Consider the following 20,677-nt stretch of genomic DNA (forward strand, 5'->3'; position numbering starts at 1 on the left):
TGCTCCTTTATGGAAAACTTCCAAGATGTCCTCGAGTATAGTTTTCAAAAAGATGATCCTGTTCCTGTGCAAATGACGATATACGCCATGACACTCATCGACACCGGGAGTCCAATCAGCTTTGTGCAGCAGCGCTATATTCCACCTTTTCTGATGGCGATGGTCACACCGGAGTATCACAATTACGCAGGTATCAATAATTCAAGACTTATTATATTAGGAAGTGTATCATGTTATGTCAATGTGAAAAATAATTATGTTAAGTTATGTCTTTTGGTTGTTAAGAATGAGACTATGCGAAATGCAATTGTACTAGGTAGAGATTTTTTACAAAAAACTAATATTAGGTTTGTTTTACAAGATGATAATGTCGATTTGCAAGCAAACAAATACCTTAACGTAAAAGATTTGAAAAATAATGATTTTGACGAGAATTCTAAGGGAAATTTATGTGAAAATTTATGTGAAAATTTATGTGAAAATTTATGTCAAAATTCAAAAGAAAATTCTAACGAAAATAACGAAATTGGAGACGACTTTTGTAAGGGATTTTTCAAAGAAATTTTAAATATCGATGTGTCGGGAGATAATGATGAGTTAACTTGTTTAAAAATTAATGATCATTTAGAACTCAAAGATCAGAAAATTGTGAGAAGTTTAGTTGAGCAAAATATTCCTACAAATTGTGAGTTTAGTAATAATTTTGAAATGAAAATTGTTTTAACCAACCAGAATAGTATTTTTAATTGCGTGCCTCGACGATTGCCTTACGCACACAAAATTGAACTCCAAAATATTCTTGAAGATTTATTGAAGCAAAATATAATTCGAGAGAGCGATTCTCCTTATGCCTCACCGATCGTATTAACAAAGAAAAAATCCGGAGAGCTACGTCTGTGCATAGACTATCGTCAATTGAACAAATTGACAGTCAAAGACAATTTTCCCATCCCTTTGATCGAAGATCACTTGGACAGACTACGGGGTAAAAAGTATTTTACATTGCTAGACTTAAAAAGTGGATTTCATCACGTCAAGATGGCTGATGATTCAGTGAAGTTCACCTCTTTCATAACACCTTTAGGGCAGTTTGAATACTTACGCATGCCCTTTGGGCTCAAAAATGCCCCATCTGTTTTCCAACGATATGTGAATTCAATTTTTAAAGATGTTATTAAAGCAGGTAAATTACTTGTTTACATCGACGACTTGCTAATAGCCACCGAATCTAAAGAAGAACATTTCAGTATATTAAAAGAAGTAATGAATTTAGTCAAGAAAAACAATTTAAAATTACGATTTGATAAGTGCCTTTTCATGTTTGAAAAAATAACATACTTGGGGTATGAAATATCTTGTGATGGCATAGGACCGAATAAAAATGGGTTAAAAGCAGTAGCCGAATTTCCAATTCCGACAAACGTTAAGAATCTCCATTCATTCTTGGGTCTAGCGTCTTATTTTCGAAAATTTATTAAAAATTTTTCAATCGAAGCGAAACCACTTTATGACCTGCTCAAAAAAGATTCTAAGTTTCAGTTTGGAGATCAAGAATTAAAAACTTTTGAGTCGTTGAAGGAAAAATTATTTAGCGCTCCGATTCTTAGCATCTTTAATCCTAATGCTACAACTGAATTGCACTGTGATGCAAGTAGCTTGGGGTTTGGTGCAGTATTGATGCAGCGGCAAAATGACAAACATTTCCATCCTATTTTCTTTTATTCGAAACGAACGTCACCACAAGAAGCGAAATATCACTCTTATGAATTAGAGACATTGGCTATTGTGTCCGCGCTTAGAAGGTTTAAAATATACCTAATTGGCATTAGCTTTAAAATTATCACCGATTGTAGAAGTTTAACCTTGACCTTAAATAAAAAATTGTTAAATCCACGTATTTCTAGATGGGCTCTAGAACTTCAGGAATTCGATTATACAATCGAGCATAGGGACGGCCAACGAATGAGACATGTTGATGCCTTAAGTCGCTGCCACAATGTTTTGATTGTCGAAACAGATTCGTTTGAACATGTTCTCGCGGCTGCCCAACAAAAAGATCCCGAAATTAGGAAAATTGTGGAAATATTGGAAAAGAAAGAAAGTTCTGCTTATGAATTATTAAACGGATTAGTTTATCGCAAAATTGATAAAAAAGTTTACTTTTACGTTCCATCTGGAATGCAGGAAAGGGTTATACGAACCCATCACGAAGCATTGTGTCATGTTGGCGTTGAAAAATGCTATAATGTTCTAAGGGCGACGTATTGGTTTCCCGATATGAAAACTAAAATTAAAGAATATATAAAAGATTGCCTGAAATGTTTACACTTTTCCCCATCATACGGAAAAAAGGAAGCAACTTTGCATAATATCCCCAAAGGTGAAAAGCCATTTGACACTATTCACATTGACCATTTTGGTCCATTACCATCTTCTACAAGAAATTTAAAAAAACATATTTTGCTTGTTGTGGACGGTTTTTCAAAATTCACAAAGCTTTACGCGGTCAAGAGTACAAGTGCGAAAGAGGTAGTACAGTGCTTAGAAAATTACTTTGCCACTTACAGTAGACCAAATCGTTTAATATCGGATAGAGGTAGTTGTTTTACTTCGGAGGAGTTTTCCTCTTTTTGTCAAGAAAACTGCGTTCAACACATTAAGGTAGCTACGAATTCACCCCAATCGAATGGGCAGGTGGAACGCATAAACAGATGCCTTACTCCAATGCTATCCAAGGAAAGCGAGGTCGATCCAGGCGAGTGGACAAAGTATCTTGCCAAGGTTGAATTCGCCCTCAATAATACAATCAGTAAAAGCACTGGTTTTAGTCCAAGCGTTCTACTGTTCGGTGTTGGGTAAAAGGGAATCGTTAGCGATAACATAAAAGAATATTTGGATCAAGAAATTTTGGACAATGAACCAAGAGACTTACAATCATATAGGCAACAGGCAAGTAAAAATATTATTCAAAGTCAAGAATCCAATAAAATTTATTTCGACAAGCATCATAAAAGACCACATTCTTACAATGTTGGTGATTTTGTGATGGTTAAGAACGTGGTAACTACTCCAGGAATAAACAAAAAACTTCTCGCAAAGTTCAGAGGTCCCTTTGAAGTAGTTAAAAAATTAGAGAATGATCGATATTTGATTAGAGATTTAGAAAATCTACAAATTTCACGAGTTCATTACGAAGGCGTTGCATGCCCTGAAAACATGAAACCCTATGTTTCAGTTTGATTAAATTTTTAATTTTTATTCCGATATATACTATCTTAAAAATTCTTTGAAAATCCTAGTTCGATATTTATTAAAACTATCAATCGATAGTTATTTAAATGTTTTAATTTTTGAAATAAATTTTAAGTTAATGTTTTCATATGAAACATGTCATTTAAAGTGTATATTATACATATGTATTAAGTTTCGCTTTTTAAATTTCAAACATAAAAATATTGTCCTAAATTTATTGTTACAAAAAAAAAAATAGAAAAAAAAAAGAAAATTATGTTATTACTTAAATCGAGGTCGATTTTGTATTAAGGACGGCCGAGCTGTAAGAGATTACTTTCAATGCGAATAAGCTGAAACACCCTCTATATTAAGACTTAAGTAATATTCAGTTATTCTGTGCTTGAGATTTCTCTCTTAGGCTAGGCGCACACATGCGATTTTCAGTCGTTGCTACTAAAAAATCGCAGTCGAAACATAAAATTACCGTGCACACACTTGCGACTAAAAAATCGCGCGACTATTTTTTAATGCAAGAAAAAACATTATGTTTTTCGAAAAAAAGTTAACCGTTTTTTGATAAAAAAAAATGCATCATCTCAAGATCAAAAGAGCCAGGAGATACTCACTGCTAAAATCTAATGATCAAATGACCGCAAAGAAAACAATCACGAAATCCGTTCGTAATGGAAAATTTCATACAAATGGTATCTACGATCGGATTTTATGATAAGGTGAATTCATGAAACGGTGTAAGCTCTGGTAAAAGTGGTAAAGTGATAAATGTCTCAAAATTTGGTAAGGGTTTGACAGCTTATTTACCAGATTAGAAATATATTCTCTGCAATGTGTATGTTTGTATCTTATTTTAGGCCCCACGAGTACCATTATTTCACCAAAGCATTGTATACTCATTCTATAGCACTGAAGTTTTCTATCGTTTATAAAAAAAGAGCCACTATACAACACTTTCTAGTAATATCCATTATTGTACTTAAAATAATTGTTCCAAGTGTCGCACGTGCGGGCAGGTGCATTATATTCTGTATAGTATATCCTTATGGCAGCAAAAAAAAAATCGCGAAAAATAGAACCGGATCCATTTTTTTTAACTTTGCGATTTTAAAATCGCAAGTCTATGCGCTCTCATTTAAAATAATGTGTTTCATTTCTTGCGTCTAAAAAATCGAGTGGTTGAAAATCGCATGTGTGCGCATGATTTGGCCTTTTTGCGACTGCTACTTTTTAGTCGTTTTCGGTTTAGTCGCAAGTGTGTGCATAACTATGCTGGTCCATTTGTTCCATTTTAATTTGCGACAGTCGCGTCGCCAAAAAAATGGGACAATTTTCAATTTTTTAATCGCGGCTATTTTTTAGAAGCATGTGTGTTTACCGGCATTGAAATGCATGTGATCCATTTTTGCGACTGAATAATCGTGCGACTAAAATCGCATGTGTGCGCCTAGCCTTACGGGTCAATCGAATGATTTATTTACTTTAATTGCACTATCGAAAAGTCTCTAAAGCTTTTTATATAATTATGTACTTATGCTAGTCGTTTTTATGTTCAAGAAATATAAGACACTCGAAATAAAGCTATCATAAAACGAAGACGTGTTAAGTGTTCTCATTTATATTTGCATGAATTATAATTTGCATGATTAAAGTACTTATAAGCTATAAATATTTTTTATTAAAAGTTAATATAAAATATTAATAACTTTTGTTGGCTTTGGTACCAGAATAATTATACTCTTCCTGGATCCTTTTTTTTTTTTAGTCTATTGGGCTATTACCTAACATAGTTTATATTGTTATAAGATTTTTAACTTTTTTTTTTTTTTTAATTAATTAATAAATTCAATTTAAATTTCTCTTTTCAGGTGAATCCGTTGTTTAAGATTTCTTGTAGCCATGAAATACTATTTATTTTTTCTTCCTTTTCAAATATCAATATTTGTGTTATATCTCTATTTTGAATTTGAATAATAAAAGAGCTTTTTTTTTAAATATTTGTTTTCGAGTTTTGAAATTTAAAAGAAAACTAAAGAAAGGAAAAATATTTAAAAAAAAGGTACATACATATATTTTTCGTTTTCTTAACAGACCTCAAAATGGTAAGTACATTCTTTAATTATACTGTGCAAGTTTTGTCAAAAAAATTTTGAGACATGTGCGCTGTTGCCTGTTTCCCCCTATTTTGGACCTGAGAAATCGATTGGCATCATTAGTTTTTCGATTTATCGGTACGAACAAAATTTGTTTTCGAAAGTTTTTTTTTCAATAATAAGCACTTTGCCCGGTTTAAAGTAATTTTTCTTGTTAATATTGCTATTTATTCTGTTCAAACGTTATTTACTGCCAGCATAAAGACAATATAAACAATTTCAAGCAATTTATTTAACAATTTAGCGATTTTTTTTTTTAACTCAAGAAATTTAGATTTTTTGCATTGTTATCGTTTAATTATGTTTTAGTGGAGTAACTTAAGCAAATTACAGATCAAATTTTAACCCTCTGTAGGCACACCTCTTTTTTGCGAATTTGGCTTATACTTTTTCATGTCACTAGAACTTTTTTCGGTCTCACTATTTTATAGAGAATCATGTATGAAATTGATGTAGAATTTTCCGAGGAATTCGATTATTGTATTTACAATTGCAAAAAAAAATGTATTTTCACCCTTATAAAGACACTTGTTTGTGACTTTTTATTTTTGTTTTGACAAATTCGCACTCGTGTGCCGACAGAGGGTTAATGGTTTCTGATCTGAAACGTCGGTAATGAAAAATACTTTAACCTCTATTAGTTAAAAATTGCCAGTGTTGCCGTTTTGTTTTTTTTTAATTAAAAATAAAATTTTTTTCAAAACTTCCTTTTTGTAATTTAAAAAATTAAATTATGTCAAAAGATTATTCAGATTATTTAAAGAAAAAAATTATATGGAGGTGAAGGACAAGATTGAATCGTTTAGGCGGTAGAAGCAATTTTCTCACAAATCGATTTCAAATGTAAAAAAAATGTATTACTATACAACGGCAACACATATATTATTAACATATACATTTTTACAAAGCCAGTAGTTTATTTCTACCCGAAAATTAAAATCAATTAGCAATATTAGCTGTGTTTTATTTTCCTCGTGATCCAGATCAGATCATTGTTTTTATTAGCTTTATAACAAAAGCAGGATTTTGTTTTGTCTGATCCGGATCATGAGGAAAATAAAACACAGCTATTATCATAAAAAATGACTTAAAACCGGGCAAAATGCTTAAAATTATTGAAAAACTTCCGAAACAAATTTTGTTCGAAGTCGTACCAATACCTACTTTGAAAAACTAATGATGCCAATCGATTACTTAGATACGTACACATATATTTAATAACATATAGGTACTTACATACGAATTCATTCAGAGTAAGGAAACGGAAATCCACTGATATAACATAAAACACCCGATAGTCGTTGACCGCCATTCGAAACCAACACAGAATTTTTTGGCATTACTTATGGCGTTCAACGACAACGTTTTTTGTTATCTGAAATGTTTCAGGTATTCATTAAGCGGCATTTGTCGTAATTTCCGTATTGTGTTAGTCGTTTTGATAACAAAACGTCTGTATAATCTTCAAATTTTATCGATTACAAAATTGCAAATGACATAACTTTAAAATACTTCAAAAATGAATGTTTTTTTGTTTTGTTTTTAAAATTGTAATAGGTAAGCTCATTTAGCGTTAAAATAACAAATCACAAACAGATGAAACGGCTTGTGGTGGCATATTCTAGCCTGTTTTCACTAGAGCCAAATGAGATAATTACTCGAATTATCTCCTTTCGAATGTCAAATTCTATAGAAAAAAAACTTGAATTTGAAATCTGAACTGACCTTATTTGCGAAACTATCTCATTTGGGTTCTATAGTAAAAACAGGCTATTAAAGCTTTGTAAACAATTTTAGAAGATACAGAAATCAATTATTTTTGATTTTCTGTCAAAAATTATTCAAATATACTGGAATATACAATTCTATTTGCCAGAATAGATCAGTTTCTTATTTTTTTTTATCCGAGATAAATTTTCCGGTTTTCAACTTTTCATTTTATTAGGAGAAGATGGCCTTAAATGGCCAACCAAGGTAAAATATGGCCACCTTACTAAAAATCGTAGAATCGAACATAATTAAAAGGTTTTGTGAATACATTTCTTATTTATCTGTAATCACCGATGAAATGTTAGCTTGAAAACCTTATTTGAAAATTTTACAAGTCAAACTATCCCTAGTCCGTAGTACTAAAATTACCTCGGAGTAATTTTTTGTTTACCCTTTTGTGGCGTGAAGGAACACACCAAATGTGAACATGCCTCTGCATATAACATTACAGATTTCACACATACACCATTCGGAGTGTTATTGTGAATGCAACTTAAACATTAGCAAACAATTGGGGAATCCCCAACTAACTAAAAGCTTCTTGAAAATGCAACGCAACGCAGGCTACAAATTAATCTGACCGACAAACATAGCATCGGCAGCTTCAGTTTATTCAAAAATTTCAATAAGAGCTGCTGTCTTTACTGTTTAGCTTTTTTTCTACTACAAGAAGTTTTATTACACTTTTGTTGTGTTTTTATAATTTTTTTGTATCGCTTTGGTTTGATAAAGTTTTTTTTTAAAAGAAGGTAAGTGAATTTAATATTTAAAATAAATTAAAAATAGCTTTAAAGTACACATATTTAAATATGAATACATTCGGAATTCCAATATGATACACAGTGAGCCTGAACAAGTTTAAGGTTGACCTAAAATGACGACAAAAACTAAAGATGAGGCATTGTTCCTGTAGGCCTCAGCAATAATAATCCGTTTTTCCCAAAATCGGATTAGCTTCCTTTTTCGAGATACCTCCCGTAAACCTGTTTTTATCGAAAAAAATTCATATCAACGCAAGGCTCGAGTACTCGATAGCTTAGGTGCCGAGAATTGAAAACGGTTTTTAGTAGAGGTATTCAATACAATCATTTTTGGTTTTGGGAGGGAGGGTCTATGTCCCCCCTCTTAGGCGGGAGGGGCAGTTTTCTAAAAAATCAAATAAAAAATTATTAAAAAAACAATGGCAACACTTACAGTTATGAATGATACCTTTTTTTAAAGCTAGAATTGAACACTTAATTAAAGTTTTTAGACCAAGGTATTTTAAACAGTTGTTTTCGAAATAATCGATTTCAAAGTCAAAAATTGTGAAAAAGAAGTTTAAAAAAAATACATTGAATACTATTTTTGTCAAGACTTAGGGTTTCATTACGGGATAAATTGAGAAAGTAAACTACCTCAATAATATCCTTATCAAATACTGAAAATCACATGTTTCTATGCCTTCTAGTTTTTGAGAAAATTGAAAAATAGGAAAACTACTTTCTTTATCTTTACAGTTTTTTCGTATGTTTCCATACTTTGCAGTGACTGCTTTTTTTTTGTTCCGTCAATTCCATTATAATCTTTGAACAACAACAACATCTTGAAGGTGCTACCACCAAGTGTTTTTATGGCTAGAGTTACAGTACTGTTTCACGGATGCCAATCCGATCATCAGACTCCTTTAATTCCATTTTGTGTGTGGTAGCACCTTCAAGATGTTGTTGTTGTTCAAAGATTATAATGGAATTGACGGAACAAAAAAAGCAGTCACTGCAAAGTATGGAAACATACGAAAAAACTGTAAACATAATATGATGAAAAATAATCAGGGCCCGCGCCTAACATCTTTCTAATCACTTTCCTACTTTCGTATATGCAAACGAATTGTTGCTATGCTTAAGACTATGGAGAAAAACATGAAAGAGCCGAACAAACAATAATCATACTTGAAGGAGCTAGTAAAAATGCTAAGTCTATTCATTTGCATGTTGATAAACTAAGAAAACCAGCAATTGGGTGAAGCTAACCACGTGGGCGAGGTAGCGCAGTGCGTAGTGTACTGGCTTCTGAACTCGCTTGGTCTAGGTTCAATACTCAAGTGTGACGGAAGAAGTTTTTCAAATCAAATGAAAAAATTACTAGACCAAGCACCACACACAAAATGGAATTAAAGGAGTCTGATGATCGGATTGGCATCCGTGAAACAGTACTGTAACTCTAGCCATAAAAACACTTGGTGGTAGCACCTTCAAGATGTTGTTGTTGTTCAAAGATTATAATGGAATTGACGGAACAAAAAAAGCAGTCACTGCAAAGTATGGAAACATACGAAAAAACTGTAAACATAATATGATGAAAAATAATCAGGGCCCGCGCCTAACATCTTTCTAATCACTTTCCTACTTTCGTATATGCAAACGAATTGTTGCTATGCTTAAGACTATGGAGAAAAACATGAAAGAGCCGAACAAACAATAATCATACTTGAAGGAGCTAGTAAAAATGCTAAGTCTATTCATTTGCATGTTGATAAACTAAGAAAACCAGCAATTGGGTGAAGCTAACCACGTGGGCGAGGTAGCGCAGTGCGTAGTGTACTGGCTTCTGAACTCGCTTGGTCTAGGTTCAATACTCAAGTGTGACGGAAGAAGTTTTTCAAATCAAATGAAAAAATTACTAGACCAAGCACCACACACAAAATGGAATTAAAGGAGTCTGATGATCGGATTGGCATCCGTGAAACAGTACTGTAACTCTAGCCATAAAAACACTTGGTGGTAGCACCTTCAAGATGTTGTTGTTGTTCAAAGATTATAACTTTCTTTATCTTATTTTTATTTTCTTGGCTATTTTGCTTTGCCAATATCAAAAATCAAAAATTAAAAAGTACTGTGCTTAATCTACTTCGATTCCATGAATTTGTTTTATTTCCATTTAAAAATGGATCTTAAAAATAAAATTTCTTAGTACCAGTGTGGTACCAGAACGCTCATTAGTGAGCCTGATAAAGAAAGTAGTTTTCCTATTTTTCAATTTTCTCAAAAACTAGAAGGCATAGAAACATGTGGTTTTCAGTATTTGATAAGGAATTTATTGAGGTAGTTTAATTTATCAATTTATCCCGTAATGAAACCCAAAGTCTTGACAAAAATAGTATTCAATGTATTTTTTTAAACTTCTTTTTCACAATTGTTGAATTTGAAATTGATTATTTCGAAAACAACTGTTTAAAATAACTTGGTTTAAAAACTATAGTTAAGTGTACAATTCTAGCTTTTGAAAAAGGTATCATTCATAACTGTTGGTGTTGCCATTGTTTTTTAATAATTTTTTATTTGATTTTTTAGAAAATTGCCCCTCCCGCCTAAAGGGGGGGATATAGACCCTCCCTCCCAAAACAAAAAAAGATTGTATTGAATACCTCTACTAAAAACCGTTTAAAATTGTCGGCGCCTAAGTTATCGTACTCGAGCCTTGAGTTGATATGAATTTTTCTCGAAAAAAACACGTTTACGGGGGGTATCTCAAAAAAGGAAGCTAATCCGATTTTGGGAAAAACGGATTATTATTGCTGAGGCCTTCAGGAACAAAGCCTCATCTTTAGTTTTTGTCGTCATTTTAGGTCAACCTTAAACTTGTTCAGGCTCACTGTGGATATAAGTTTTATTTAACTGAATTCATATCTACCGGAAACTTATTTCCTTACTCCACTGGAACTCCAGATCATAATTAACAATTTGTTTTGGAACCAGAGAAAGAATTTCATATTCCTAGTTGAATCGTCAGTTTTAAGAACGGAAGGATTCCAAGCTATTGATTATGTCTTAACTAAGACGTTCACGGGCTTTAATTGCCATAAAACCTTGAATAGGTTATAAGTAGAGATCGGATTTCAATGCAAATGCATATTTGTTTAGGAACGCCTTGGAAGCATGGCAACAAATTATGTATGTCAGGAGATTTCCTTTAAAATGGCTTTCAATACTATAAATGATTATTTTGCATTTATTTGCATATTTTAAAAATAAATGCATGTTTTTCGTGCATAATAATAATACTATCCAAAAATTGGTAAAAATAACGAATTTACACGCTTGACAATTTTTGAATAAAAGTGACTGAACTTCAATTGTAAAAAATCAGAAACTTAAGCAAATAGGTATTGTGCAAAACTGACAAACCAACATGGTCCAAACTCATAAAAAAATTTACTCCAACACGATCAAATGATAAATTGGATTATTTAATATTGAATTTTTGGCAATTTTATTTATTTATTTTTTCTTAAGCAAAACTCAATAATTCCAAAAAGTTACATCTTTAAACTCGGAAAGGGTTTCGTACATATATAAATTTCATAAAAGTATCGTATAAGTAAAGTATATTTAAAATTTTAAAGAAATATTGATATTTTATAAAATTATGTGGTTTTTAAATGCATATTTTAAGTGCATATTTTTGAGAGCATATTTTAAGCGCATATTTTCCGTTTTTAAGTGCATGAAAATCCTATCCCTAGTTATAAAACCACGGAGTGCTATTAAATGAGAGGGTTGAAATTGAAGATAGGGGTGCAAAAGCCCCATTTTTGATTTTTTTCAATATATCTCATAAAGAACGCATAATTTTGATAAATTGATCTTAAAACTTGTTGTTGAGAATCAAATTTAATATCGGAAAAATATTTTTTTAAAATAAAAAAAATAATTCATATCAAAACAGTCAGAAAAAAAAACATGAAAAAGTCAAGAAAAGCGATTTTTTGAGTTTTTTTTTACTTTTTTAACGTTTTTTTTTTTTTGGCTGAGATAGTCATATTCATTGAAGATTAAATATCCTTCAAAATGATGGGCTCAAAAAGTTTTTTTCAATGAAACCCAAACGAACATAAGATTTTTTTTGCATAGAGAACGTGTTGAATTCAACTTAGGATTTCTCAGAGAGGAAAAGAGATATTAAAAAGATTTAAACAGATTTTGTAAGAAAAAGTTTAGTTTTTTTGAGAAACCGTCACAAATTTAATTATAACAAATTATCACGCAAAAGGACATAACCTCAAAAACTGTTAAAAAAGGGTATTATTGATTTTCTAATGGTAATATCTGAAAAACGTGATGTGATAGAATTTTCCTGAGTTCGGATTCGAGTTCAGCATACAAAAAACCATTAGAAAAGTATACTCTGACTTCTATAAAAAAAAAACCTTTCGAATAGTGAAATCGTATAGGGCAGAAAAATGAACGGACTTAAATTTGAATATCTGAAGATTTAAAATTGAAACGCAGTTAAAAAGAGAAATATTTCTTCTAAAAATAGAGCCATCATTTAAATGTTTACCGTTATTATTAACAGAGTTATGAGCCAAAACATGAGGGAGAGTACGTAAAAGTACGCTTTTTTCATAACTTATTAATAACGAATAGCTCGATAAAAGTTTTAAAAAAAAGCTTTTTTCTTACTATTTAGACCCCAAGGAACATTTCTGCATCAAAAAATCTGGAGTGCAAGACACTTCGAGTAGTGTCGTGTTCAAACGACCCGTGTAACACTTTTTTTCTTTCATTGCTCAAACTCTATCAAAAGTTAATCTATTGCTATCATTAAAACTTTGGCTTTTGGGTGAAATTTCAAAACGTAAGTTTTAAGAACGGAATAAATCCAACGTTTTTAAACCGCTATACCAGTCTACCAGAAACCGATAGAAATAAAATTTTTATCTCATTCTACTCAAATCTAAATAATCTTTATTTTATCTGAGGGTCAAAAATCTGAAATTAGTTAAATACAGAAGCTATTCAGTTTTTTGCGTTTTCCCAACAATTTTGTAAAATTGACTTATTCCGTTCTTAAAACTGACGATTCAATTCTCAAAAAAAAATGTATTCTTTCCACATTTTAGATGCCTAGTTACGAGGAGTGCATAGCTAAAATAGCTAATGAAATATCCGTTCAGAAAGAAGATCGAAAAAAGTACACCAAAGACTACGAGGCAATAGTAAACTATATTATGGACTTAATGCAAAAAACGGATCCTGTTTTCAAAAGTGTTTATGGTGGACCAAGTCTCTTCGGTAAGCTGAAACAAAACAAACAAAAAAAAAAACAGTTTTATAATTATTATTCCTTCATTTATAAATGTAAAAAAAAATGCAAAAAAATAAAACAAACCTTTTTTTTTAGACTGGCTGTGTTCCTTTGGGCTAAGCAAAGTACTTTTTAGTACTTCTGAATCCATTCAAAGACATTTTTTCTATAGAAGAAATGGAGTTGAATACAACCAGAAGTACTTAGCAGTAGATACTTTAAGCCAAAGGAACACAGCTTGTATCTCAGAAAAAAAAATGATCTTATTATGACAAAACAAAAAGCATTTGAAAGCTTGGCCACGCCGGAGGGTATGCGGTAGCGGTACGGGTAGCGGTTACGATATTTGCATTAAAAAAATTCTACATCTGAACGTTGATGTGTCAGTTTGGAATTTTTGTCATACAAGTACCCGTACCGCTAAGGAATATACCCTTTCGTGTAGTCTAGCCTTAAAGGCTTGGTCACACCGGAGGGTACATGCGGTGGCGGTACGGGTAATTGTATGAAACAAATTCCACATCTGAACGTTGATGTGTCAGTTTGGAATTTGTTTCATACCGCTACCGCATTACCTTCCTGTGTTGCCAAGCCTTTAAATTGGTCAGCTAACTGGCAGGTTTAAAAACTTATGTGACTAAGGTCCAATTTTTATATACTGAAAATCTTTCAAATCGCATACGAATTTTAAAATTTCCCTTTTTAAATGGCGACTTTAAATATAATGGAGAGTGAATAAATTGGGCCTGAAATAAATAACTATCATGTTTTAGACATCTTCTATTTTTTATTTTAATTAAAATCTTCTATTTTTATTGGAAAGTAGTAAAAAAAAAACTTCCTAATTCGTTTTACCAAATTTCAGTTCAGAAATTGATGTTGAATCAAAATCAAGTCCAAAATGTTTCCTGAAAGTATAAATAAATCTGTGTGTTTTAAAATTAAATCCGAAACTTATTCGGATCTCTTAGAGCCAATTGTACAAATATTTAATCCGTGGCTAAGCAACTTTTACCTTCTGAAATCGGTGGTAAAGCTGAGGTTTAGCACTGCTTCAAGGTCGATTTATATAAATGTTAAATTAGCCGAATCCATGCTTGAACCAAATTTGAATAACAGCTTATCAGCCGGAATCAGTTTAGTTCCTAAACCAAGGCTGAACCACGTTTTAACAACAACTATGGCTTTTAGATCCAGTTGTACAAACTTGGTTGAACTTTTTAACTAGTCCGCATAATTGAACATTAGTTTAAACATATGTTTGGTTATTTTAACTTTGGTGCTTTTTATTTGAAGATAAAATCTGCTGAATTACGGTTTAAATATTTGTAAAACTGGATATGGTTAAAAATGCAAAAATTGTAATTATTTTATTTGTAGGAAGCTATTTGGACAACATAAAACTTGTGGCTCCTGATGAATTTGATGTACACTTTTTACTACAACTTCCGTTTACTATTAAAATGGAACAGGATTTTCAACGTCGCGGAAATGTCAAGCTTCATAATCCATATTTAGCACAAATCATATATATTATTACGGTTGTCGAACACCCTTTTCCTGGACTTACACCGAACAGATTTTAATAAATTATATCTTAAAAAAAGGCGAATTTCTGCCGCCAGAATCTGGCAAAATATAAATATATAAATGTTTATAATTTTTAAGAAATCTTAATTTGTTTAAAAAATAATATTCCAGCCAAAATGAATTTTAAAATGACTTTTTATCACTTTCCAATGAATCTGGAAATGTTTGACATGGCGTGTTCCTGTTCACATTAGGGGTGTTCGTATATCATTAGTTCGTATCATCAGGGGCGTTCATTAGGCGAGTAAATTCTCCGATTTGCTTAAAAATTCTGATGGTTAACATTTTAAGCATTATTATGTACAAACAAATTGCAGATAAGTTTGGACAAAAATATGAAACCTGTCAAATTTTAGAAGTGGGGATGAAATCCTCTCAGAGAAAGAAAAAATTGTGCAAAAGTACGCAAACTCTTTTAGGACAAAATTATCATTTATTAAAAGAAAAAAAGAAGGCACTAGCTTTTGAAAGATTTCAGACTTTTGTCCCAAGAAATTTTTGGGCAGAAATTTGCAAGAGGGGCTCTCTTTTTTGTAAAAAAAAAAACTACACAGTTTCAGTCTAATCAAACAGGAATTGGGTTAAAAAAGTTGAAAAAAGGAGAATTATTTCTGTTTTAGGCAGTACCTAAACAGCCCTGTTACATGTAACATTAGTTATACATTTTTATTTAATTTTTGGAACACAAATTAAAAATGCCAACTTTTGAGGTTCTGGGTAGTCAACCTCCGTAAAAAAAAGATCACTCAAAAGTTTTATTTTGTATTTAAGTGCCTTATATCATGTTTTCACTAAAATCCAAATGAGATATTTTCGTAAACTATTTCATTTTGAATGGTTAATGGTTAACCCATAGAATCCGTTCCACCCGTTGTGTCAATCAATCCGTTGAAATTGAAGGATGGGACAGAAAGGGGTGACCCAAAGAATACGTTGCATGACGGATTGCTTTTTGACAGCTCACTTTAAATTCCAAGGTGTGTTCGATATTTTCTCGATGAATGTGCACTAAGGAAGTTCTGATGCAAGAAATTGTTAACTATTATCGTTGTTCTTTTTTTTTTTAATAAAATAAAATACGCTACTAGACTTTATGTATGTTCTTGCTCTTCAGTTAAAAACAATTTTTAATAACAGATTATCATTTGTAGATATGACTTTGGCATAATAAAATTGAACTCTACAACAGAATTTTAGTATTTAATTGATATAATTTATTAGATATATCATTAAATGTTACTTTTATTACATTTTCTTCACAAATAAACAACTAAAGTTCACAATTCATAAAATCATATATATTATTACGGTTGTCGAACACCCTTTTCCTGGACTTACACCGAACAGATTTTAATAAATTATATCTTAAAAAAAGGCGAATTTCTGCCGCCAGAATCTGGCAAAATATAAATATATAAATGTTTATAATTTTTAAGAAATCTTAATTTGTTTAAAAAATAATATTCCAGCCAAAATGAATTTTAAAATGACTTTTTATCACTTTCCAATGAATCTGGAAATGTTTGACATGGCGTGTTCCTGTTCACATTAGGGGTGTTCGTATATCATTAGTTCGTATCATCAGGGGCGTTCATTAGGCGAGTAAATTCTCCGATTTGCTTAAAAATTCTGATGGTTAACATTTTAAGCATTATTATGTACAAACAAATTGCAGATAAGTTTGGACAAAAATATGAAACCTGTCAAATTTTAGAAGTGGGGATGAAATCCTCTCAGAGAAAGAAAAAATTGTGCAAAAGTACGCAAACTCTTTTAGGACAAAATTATCATTTATTAAAAGAAAAAAAGAAGGCACTAGCTTTTGAAAGATTTCAGACTTTTGTCCCAAGAAATTTTTGGGCAGAAATTTGCAAGAGGGGCTCTCTTTTTTGTAAAAAAAAAAACTACACAGTTTCAGTCTAATCAAACAGGAATTGGGTTAAAAAAGTTGAAAAAAGGAGAATTATTTCTGTTTTAGGCAGTACCTAAACAGCCCTGTTACATGTAACATTAGTTATACATTTTTATTTAATTTTTGGAACACAAATTAAAAATGCCAACTTTTGAGGTTCTGGGTAGTCAACCTCCGTAAAAAAAAGATCACTCAAAAGTTTTATTTTGTATTTAAGTGCCTTATATCATGTTTTCACTAAAATCCAAATGAGATATTTTCGTAAACTATTTCATTTTGAATGGTTAATGGTTAACCCATAGAATCCGTTCCACCCGTTGTGTCAATCAATCCGTTGAAATTGAAGGATGGGACAGAAAGGGGTGACCCAAAGAATACGTTGCATGACGGATTGCTTTTTGACAGCTCACTTTAAATTCCAAGGTGTGTTCGATATTTTCTCGATGAATGTGCACTAAGGAAGTTCTGATGCAAGAAATTGTTAACTATTATCGTTGTTCTTTTTTTTTTTAATAAAATAAAATACGCTACTAGACTTTATGTATGTTCTTGCTCTTCAGTTAAAAACAATTTTTAATAACAGATTATCATTTGTAGATATGACTTTGGCATAATAAAATTGAACTCTACAACAGAATTTTAGTATTTAATTGATATAATTTATTAGATATATCATTAAATGTTACTTTTATTACATTTTCTTCACAAATAAACAACTAAAGTTCACAATTCATAAAATCAGAAAAGAAAAGAACACAGTTCTTAGCTCTGAAATTCCCCGGTCTGCACTCCGAAACAGAAAATCGAACTGATCTATTGTTGACAACCAATGTCAAAGGATACGACAGATGAAAAAGTAGAAAGTTGGGCTATTTCTTCCGTCGAATTCGTCAAATACAAATAATTGATTTATTTTATTCATTTATCACATAATACGATATTTTGATAGGAATAATTATATTCCACATAGTGTAGTTCCGATAACCAATGAAAGATACAAAATATTTTGCTTATTTTTTACTTTGGTGTACTTAGCGTAGTTCCTTCAACATCAAGTGCGGTCCTACCTTTATTTTAATTATTCTTTCAGATCATTGAACACTTCTACATAAGATGTTTCCAAAATTATTGGAAAGTGGAAGTGTTCATCGCTTTTGACAGGATCTTTGGAATAAGTTCAGTGGGGAACTTCCAACGATTGTCAGTATAAGAAAATAGTCAAAAGAAAACAGAAAAAAAGAAAAAAAAATTTACAGCTATAGCTGGGATGGTGAAGACTGAAGACATAAACAAACAAAAGGAGGCGCGAATTGCGATAGAGTTTTGTGAATTTAGTTCGTGTTTTCCAAAATAAATATGTAAAATTAATTATTTTTTTTTAATTAATCGGAAATAAAAACTTTAAATTTGAAAACAATCGCGAAATATAAAAGTTTTTGTGGTTAAATGATTTCGAACACACAGTGTTTGTTGTAATGTAAGTGTGTGTGACAATATGTTTTTTGTTTACATTTTCCCTGCCGAGATATGTCAAATTAGAAAAGGAAAAGACAAAGATAGTTTTTGGAATTTCCCTTTATGAAAAAAAAAACACCGCCAGAAACAAAACAATAACAAACGTTTAATGGCGTTTTTAATTGGCAATCCGGAATTGTTCTTCGATTCAGAATCCCAATTGAACAGTTTTTTTTATTCCGAAGAATCTGAAGTTTAACATGTGCCACATATATGTGTAATCGCGCCAAACTTCATTTGTTTTTGTGCTGCAAACATTTTGTACTGCTAACATTTAAATCTATGAATGTGTGAGTGATTCTGCTTCTGATTCTGTTTTTAAAACCAGAAGAGAAATTCTGTTTTTTTTCAGAATCAGAACTGTCAGTTTTGATTTTTGGTTTTTTGTGAAATTTTTTGAATCCAAAATGGATGCCATGCTATGGTTTTCGTTTTTTTTTTGTGAAAAAAATTTGTTTGCATCCATCATGGATGTAATGGCCTTCCACTGCGGAGTTAATATTAAAAAAACAAAAGCGACTTTTCTGACAGACAGCTGCCAAAGTTTATGTACAGTGGTGCCAAATATTTGCATGGATTTCAAAAATCAATATAGATAAACAAAAAAACACACCTATGGTTTTTTTTTCAAGATTTTTTGTAAGTACCTACATATATGTATGAACATATTCCGTAGGAACATTTCATCTTCCATTTGCCAGGAAAAGTCTGGGAAGTGTACCTATGTATGTACATATATAGTATATACATACATAATGTACATAAGAAAAAAGCCGGAATATTTGAAGGCTCCAGGGGAAAAACAGCACAAGTCCATTCCAACTCATTTCGAGAAAAATGCGTTTTTAAATTTTGTTCTCCATACAACTTAGTACTTAGCACACAATTTATTTATTTTTTCAGCAAGGCTTAAATTTGTTTTATAAAAGTAAGGATGCCATCAGATAGTGGTCAGTAAATACTACAAGACCTCATCATTCGTTTATTTTTGACAAAAAGTGGACATGTGCCGTTTTTCCCCTGGACCCTTCATTTGCTCTTTGCGTGCTATAGGGGCGTAAGTGTTGCACCCCTATTACGATTGTCAACTATCAATTCTTTGCCCCTGGGTAAAAAGGACTTACATAAATGATAGTTTACCAGAAAATCCGATTGAAGTTGAAAATCGATGAATTTTTGAGCATTGATCCCCTTATTTTTATAAGAAAGAGTTACTCTAAATTTATGTTTTTGATACCAAATAAAAGAGCTTATTCTCTTTTCATCAAAACCCGAAAGTGCAATTTTGTGACTTAACCTCTTTGTAGCCGGAAGCAAAGAATTTATAGTTGTTAAAAAAAATTTGATCTCTTATTTGCTTTGAAAAAAATTTGAAAACGAAGAATGATGCTAACCGTGAAATGTAACTGAAAAGATCCATTAAAAAAATGACCAGTTTTCCCCCATTTCGATTTTAAAACATCAAATTTCAGTATTTATCAACTATCAATTGATAGTTAAGGTGGTGAATGCATGATTCAACATCGGTTCAAGTTCTTCAAATTGACCAAGTTTGAGATATTAGTTGCGGCAACCTGTTTGAAATAGAGTTAATTATAAAATGTATGTACAACTTAGGGAACCTAGAATTGCTAAATTTAATGTGCCATATTCATAGCTGTTTAACTTAAACTGGGGCTAATCCAATGTATTTTAAAAGGGATGAACAGGAGTTTTTTAGTAATTCTCGACTTTTTAAAAAACACACTCTGCATTTACATTTGTACCTACCTAGCTATACTTTCTTTTTATTTAAGCATGCGAGAAGTCTCGCACGGGTAAGCTAGTACATTTTAATTCAAATCCAAATTCAAATTTTGTCTGGCAACATTTTAAGAACCTTACCGATGGTTCAACATATTATCTTATGCTCGATAAATTAAAGAATTGGGTGAAAGAAATTTTAGAAAAAGCCCAAATTGACAAATATTATGTGAGCACACCTGGAGGTGGAAAATATCAACTTAAATATATTACAAAAGGCGTTGCCCACACAGTAAAATGTAAAAATGTTAATGATGGTCGTGAAATATCATTGGATTTGGTTCCAGCTTTTAAAATAAATCTTTCTCCCTGGAACGGTATTAATAATTGGTTTGCTGAAAGACAATTTCCGCTTCCGCCAATTGTTGGTCACAATCAAAGATTTTATTTTGCTGTACCAAAACCATGTGGACGTGATAGGGATGCCAATATATCGTTTTCTATGTGTATGCCACATGTGGAGAAAGAATTGATTAACGGAAAACAAAATTTAAAGCCAACTTTGAGACTTTTAAAGAGCATTCGTGATAAAATCGATGGAGGTTATCTCATGAAGAGTTATTTTATCAAGGTTGTATGCATGAATGAGGCCAATGATCGGAATTATTCCTTTTGGAAC

At 31.6% G+C, this 20,677-nt stretch overlaps 1 protein-coding gene across 2 annotated transcripts in view; it reads left to right on the plus strand.

Moving 5' to 3' along the window:
* The window catches only part of LOC129906784 (cyclic GMP-AMP synthase-like protein), a 33,460-nt gene that overhangs the window by 9,769 nt on the left and 3,014 nt on the right, over positions 1-20,677 (plus strand). Inside the window, exon 5 of one of the 2 annotated variants that reach the window (XM_055982703.1) lies at positions 5,115-5,225. The exons of the other annotated variant lie outside the window; for it this stretch is intronic. Within the exon in view, the coding sequence (XP_055838678.1) occupies positions 5,115-5,131 (17 nt within the window). The 3' untranslated portion in view covers positions 5,132-5,225. Of the gene's footprint in view, positions 1-5,114; positions 5,226-20,677 lie in introns of those variants that run through there. 2 annotated transcript variants of the gene reach the window in all.

Source organism: Episyrphus balteatus, chromosome 1 (assembly GCF_945859705.1).
Source record: "Episyrphus balteatus chromosome 1, idEpiBalt1.1, whole genome shotgun sequence".
Lineage (NCBI taxonomy): Eukaryota > Metazoa > Arthropoda > Insecta > Diptera > Syrphidae > Episyrphus > Episyrphus balteatus.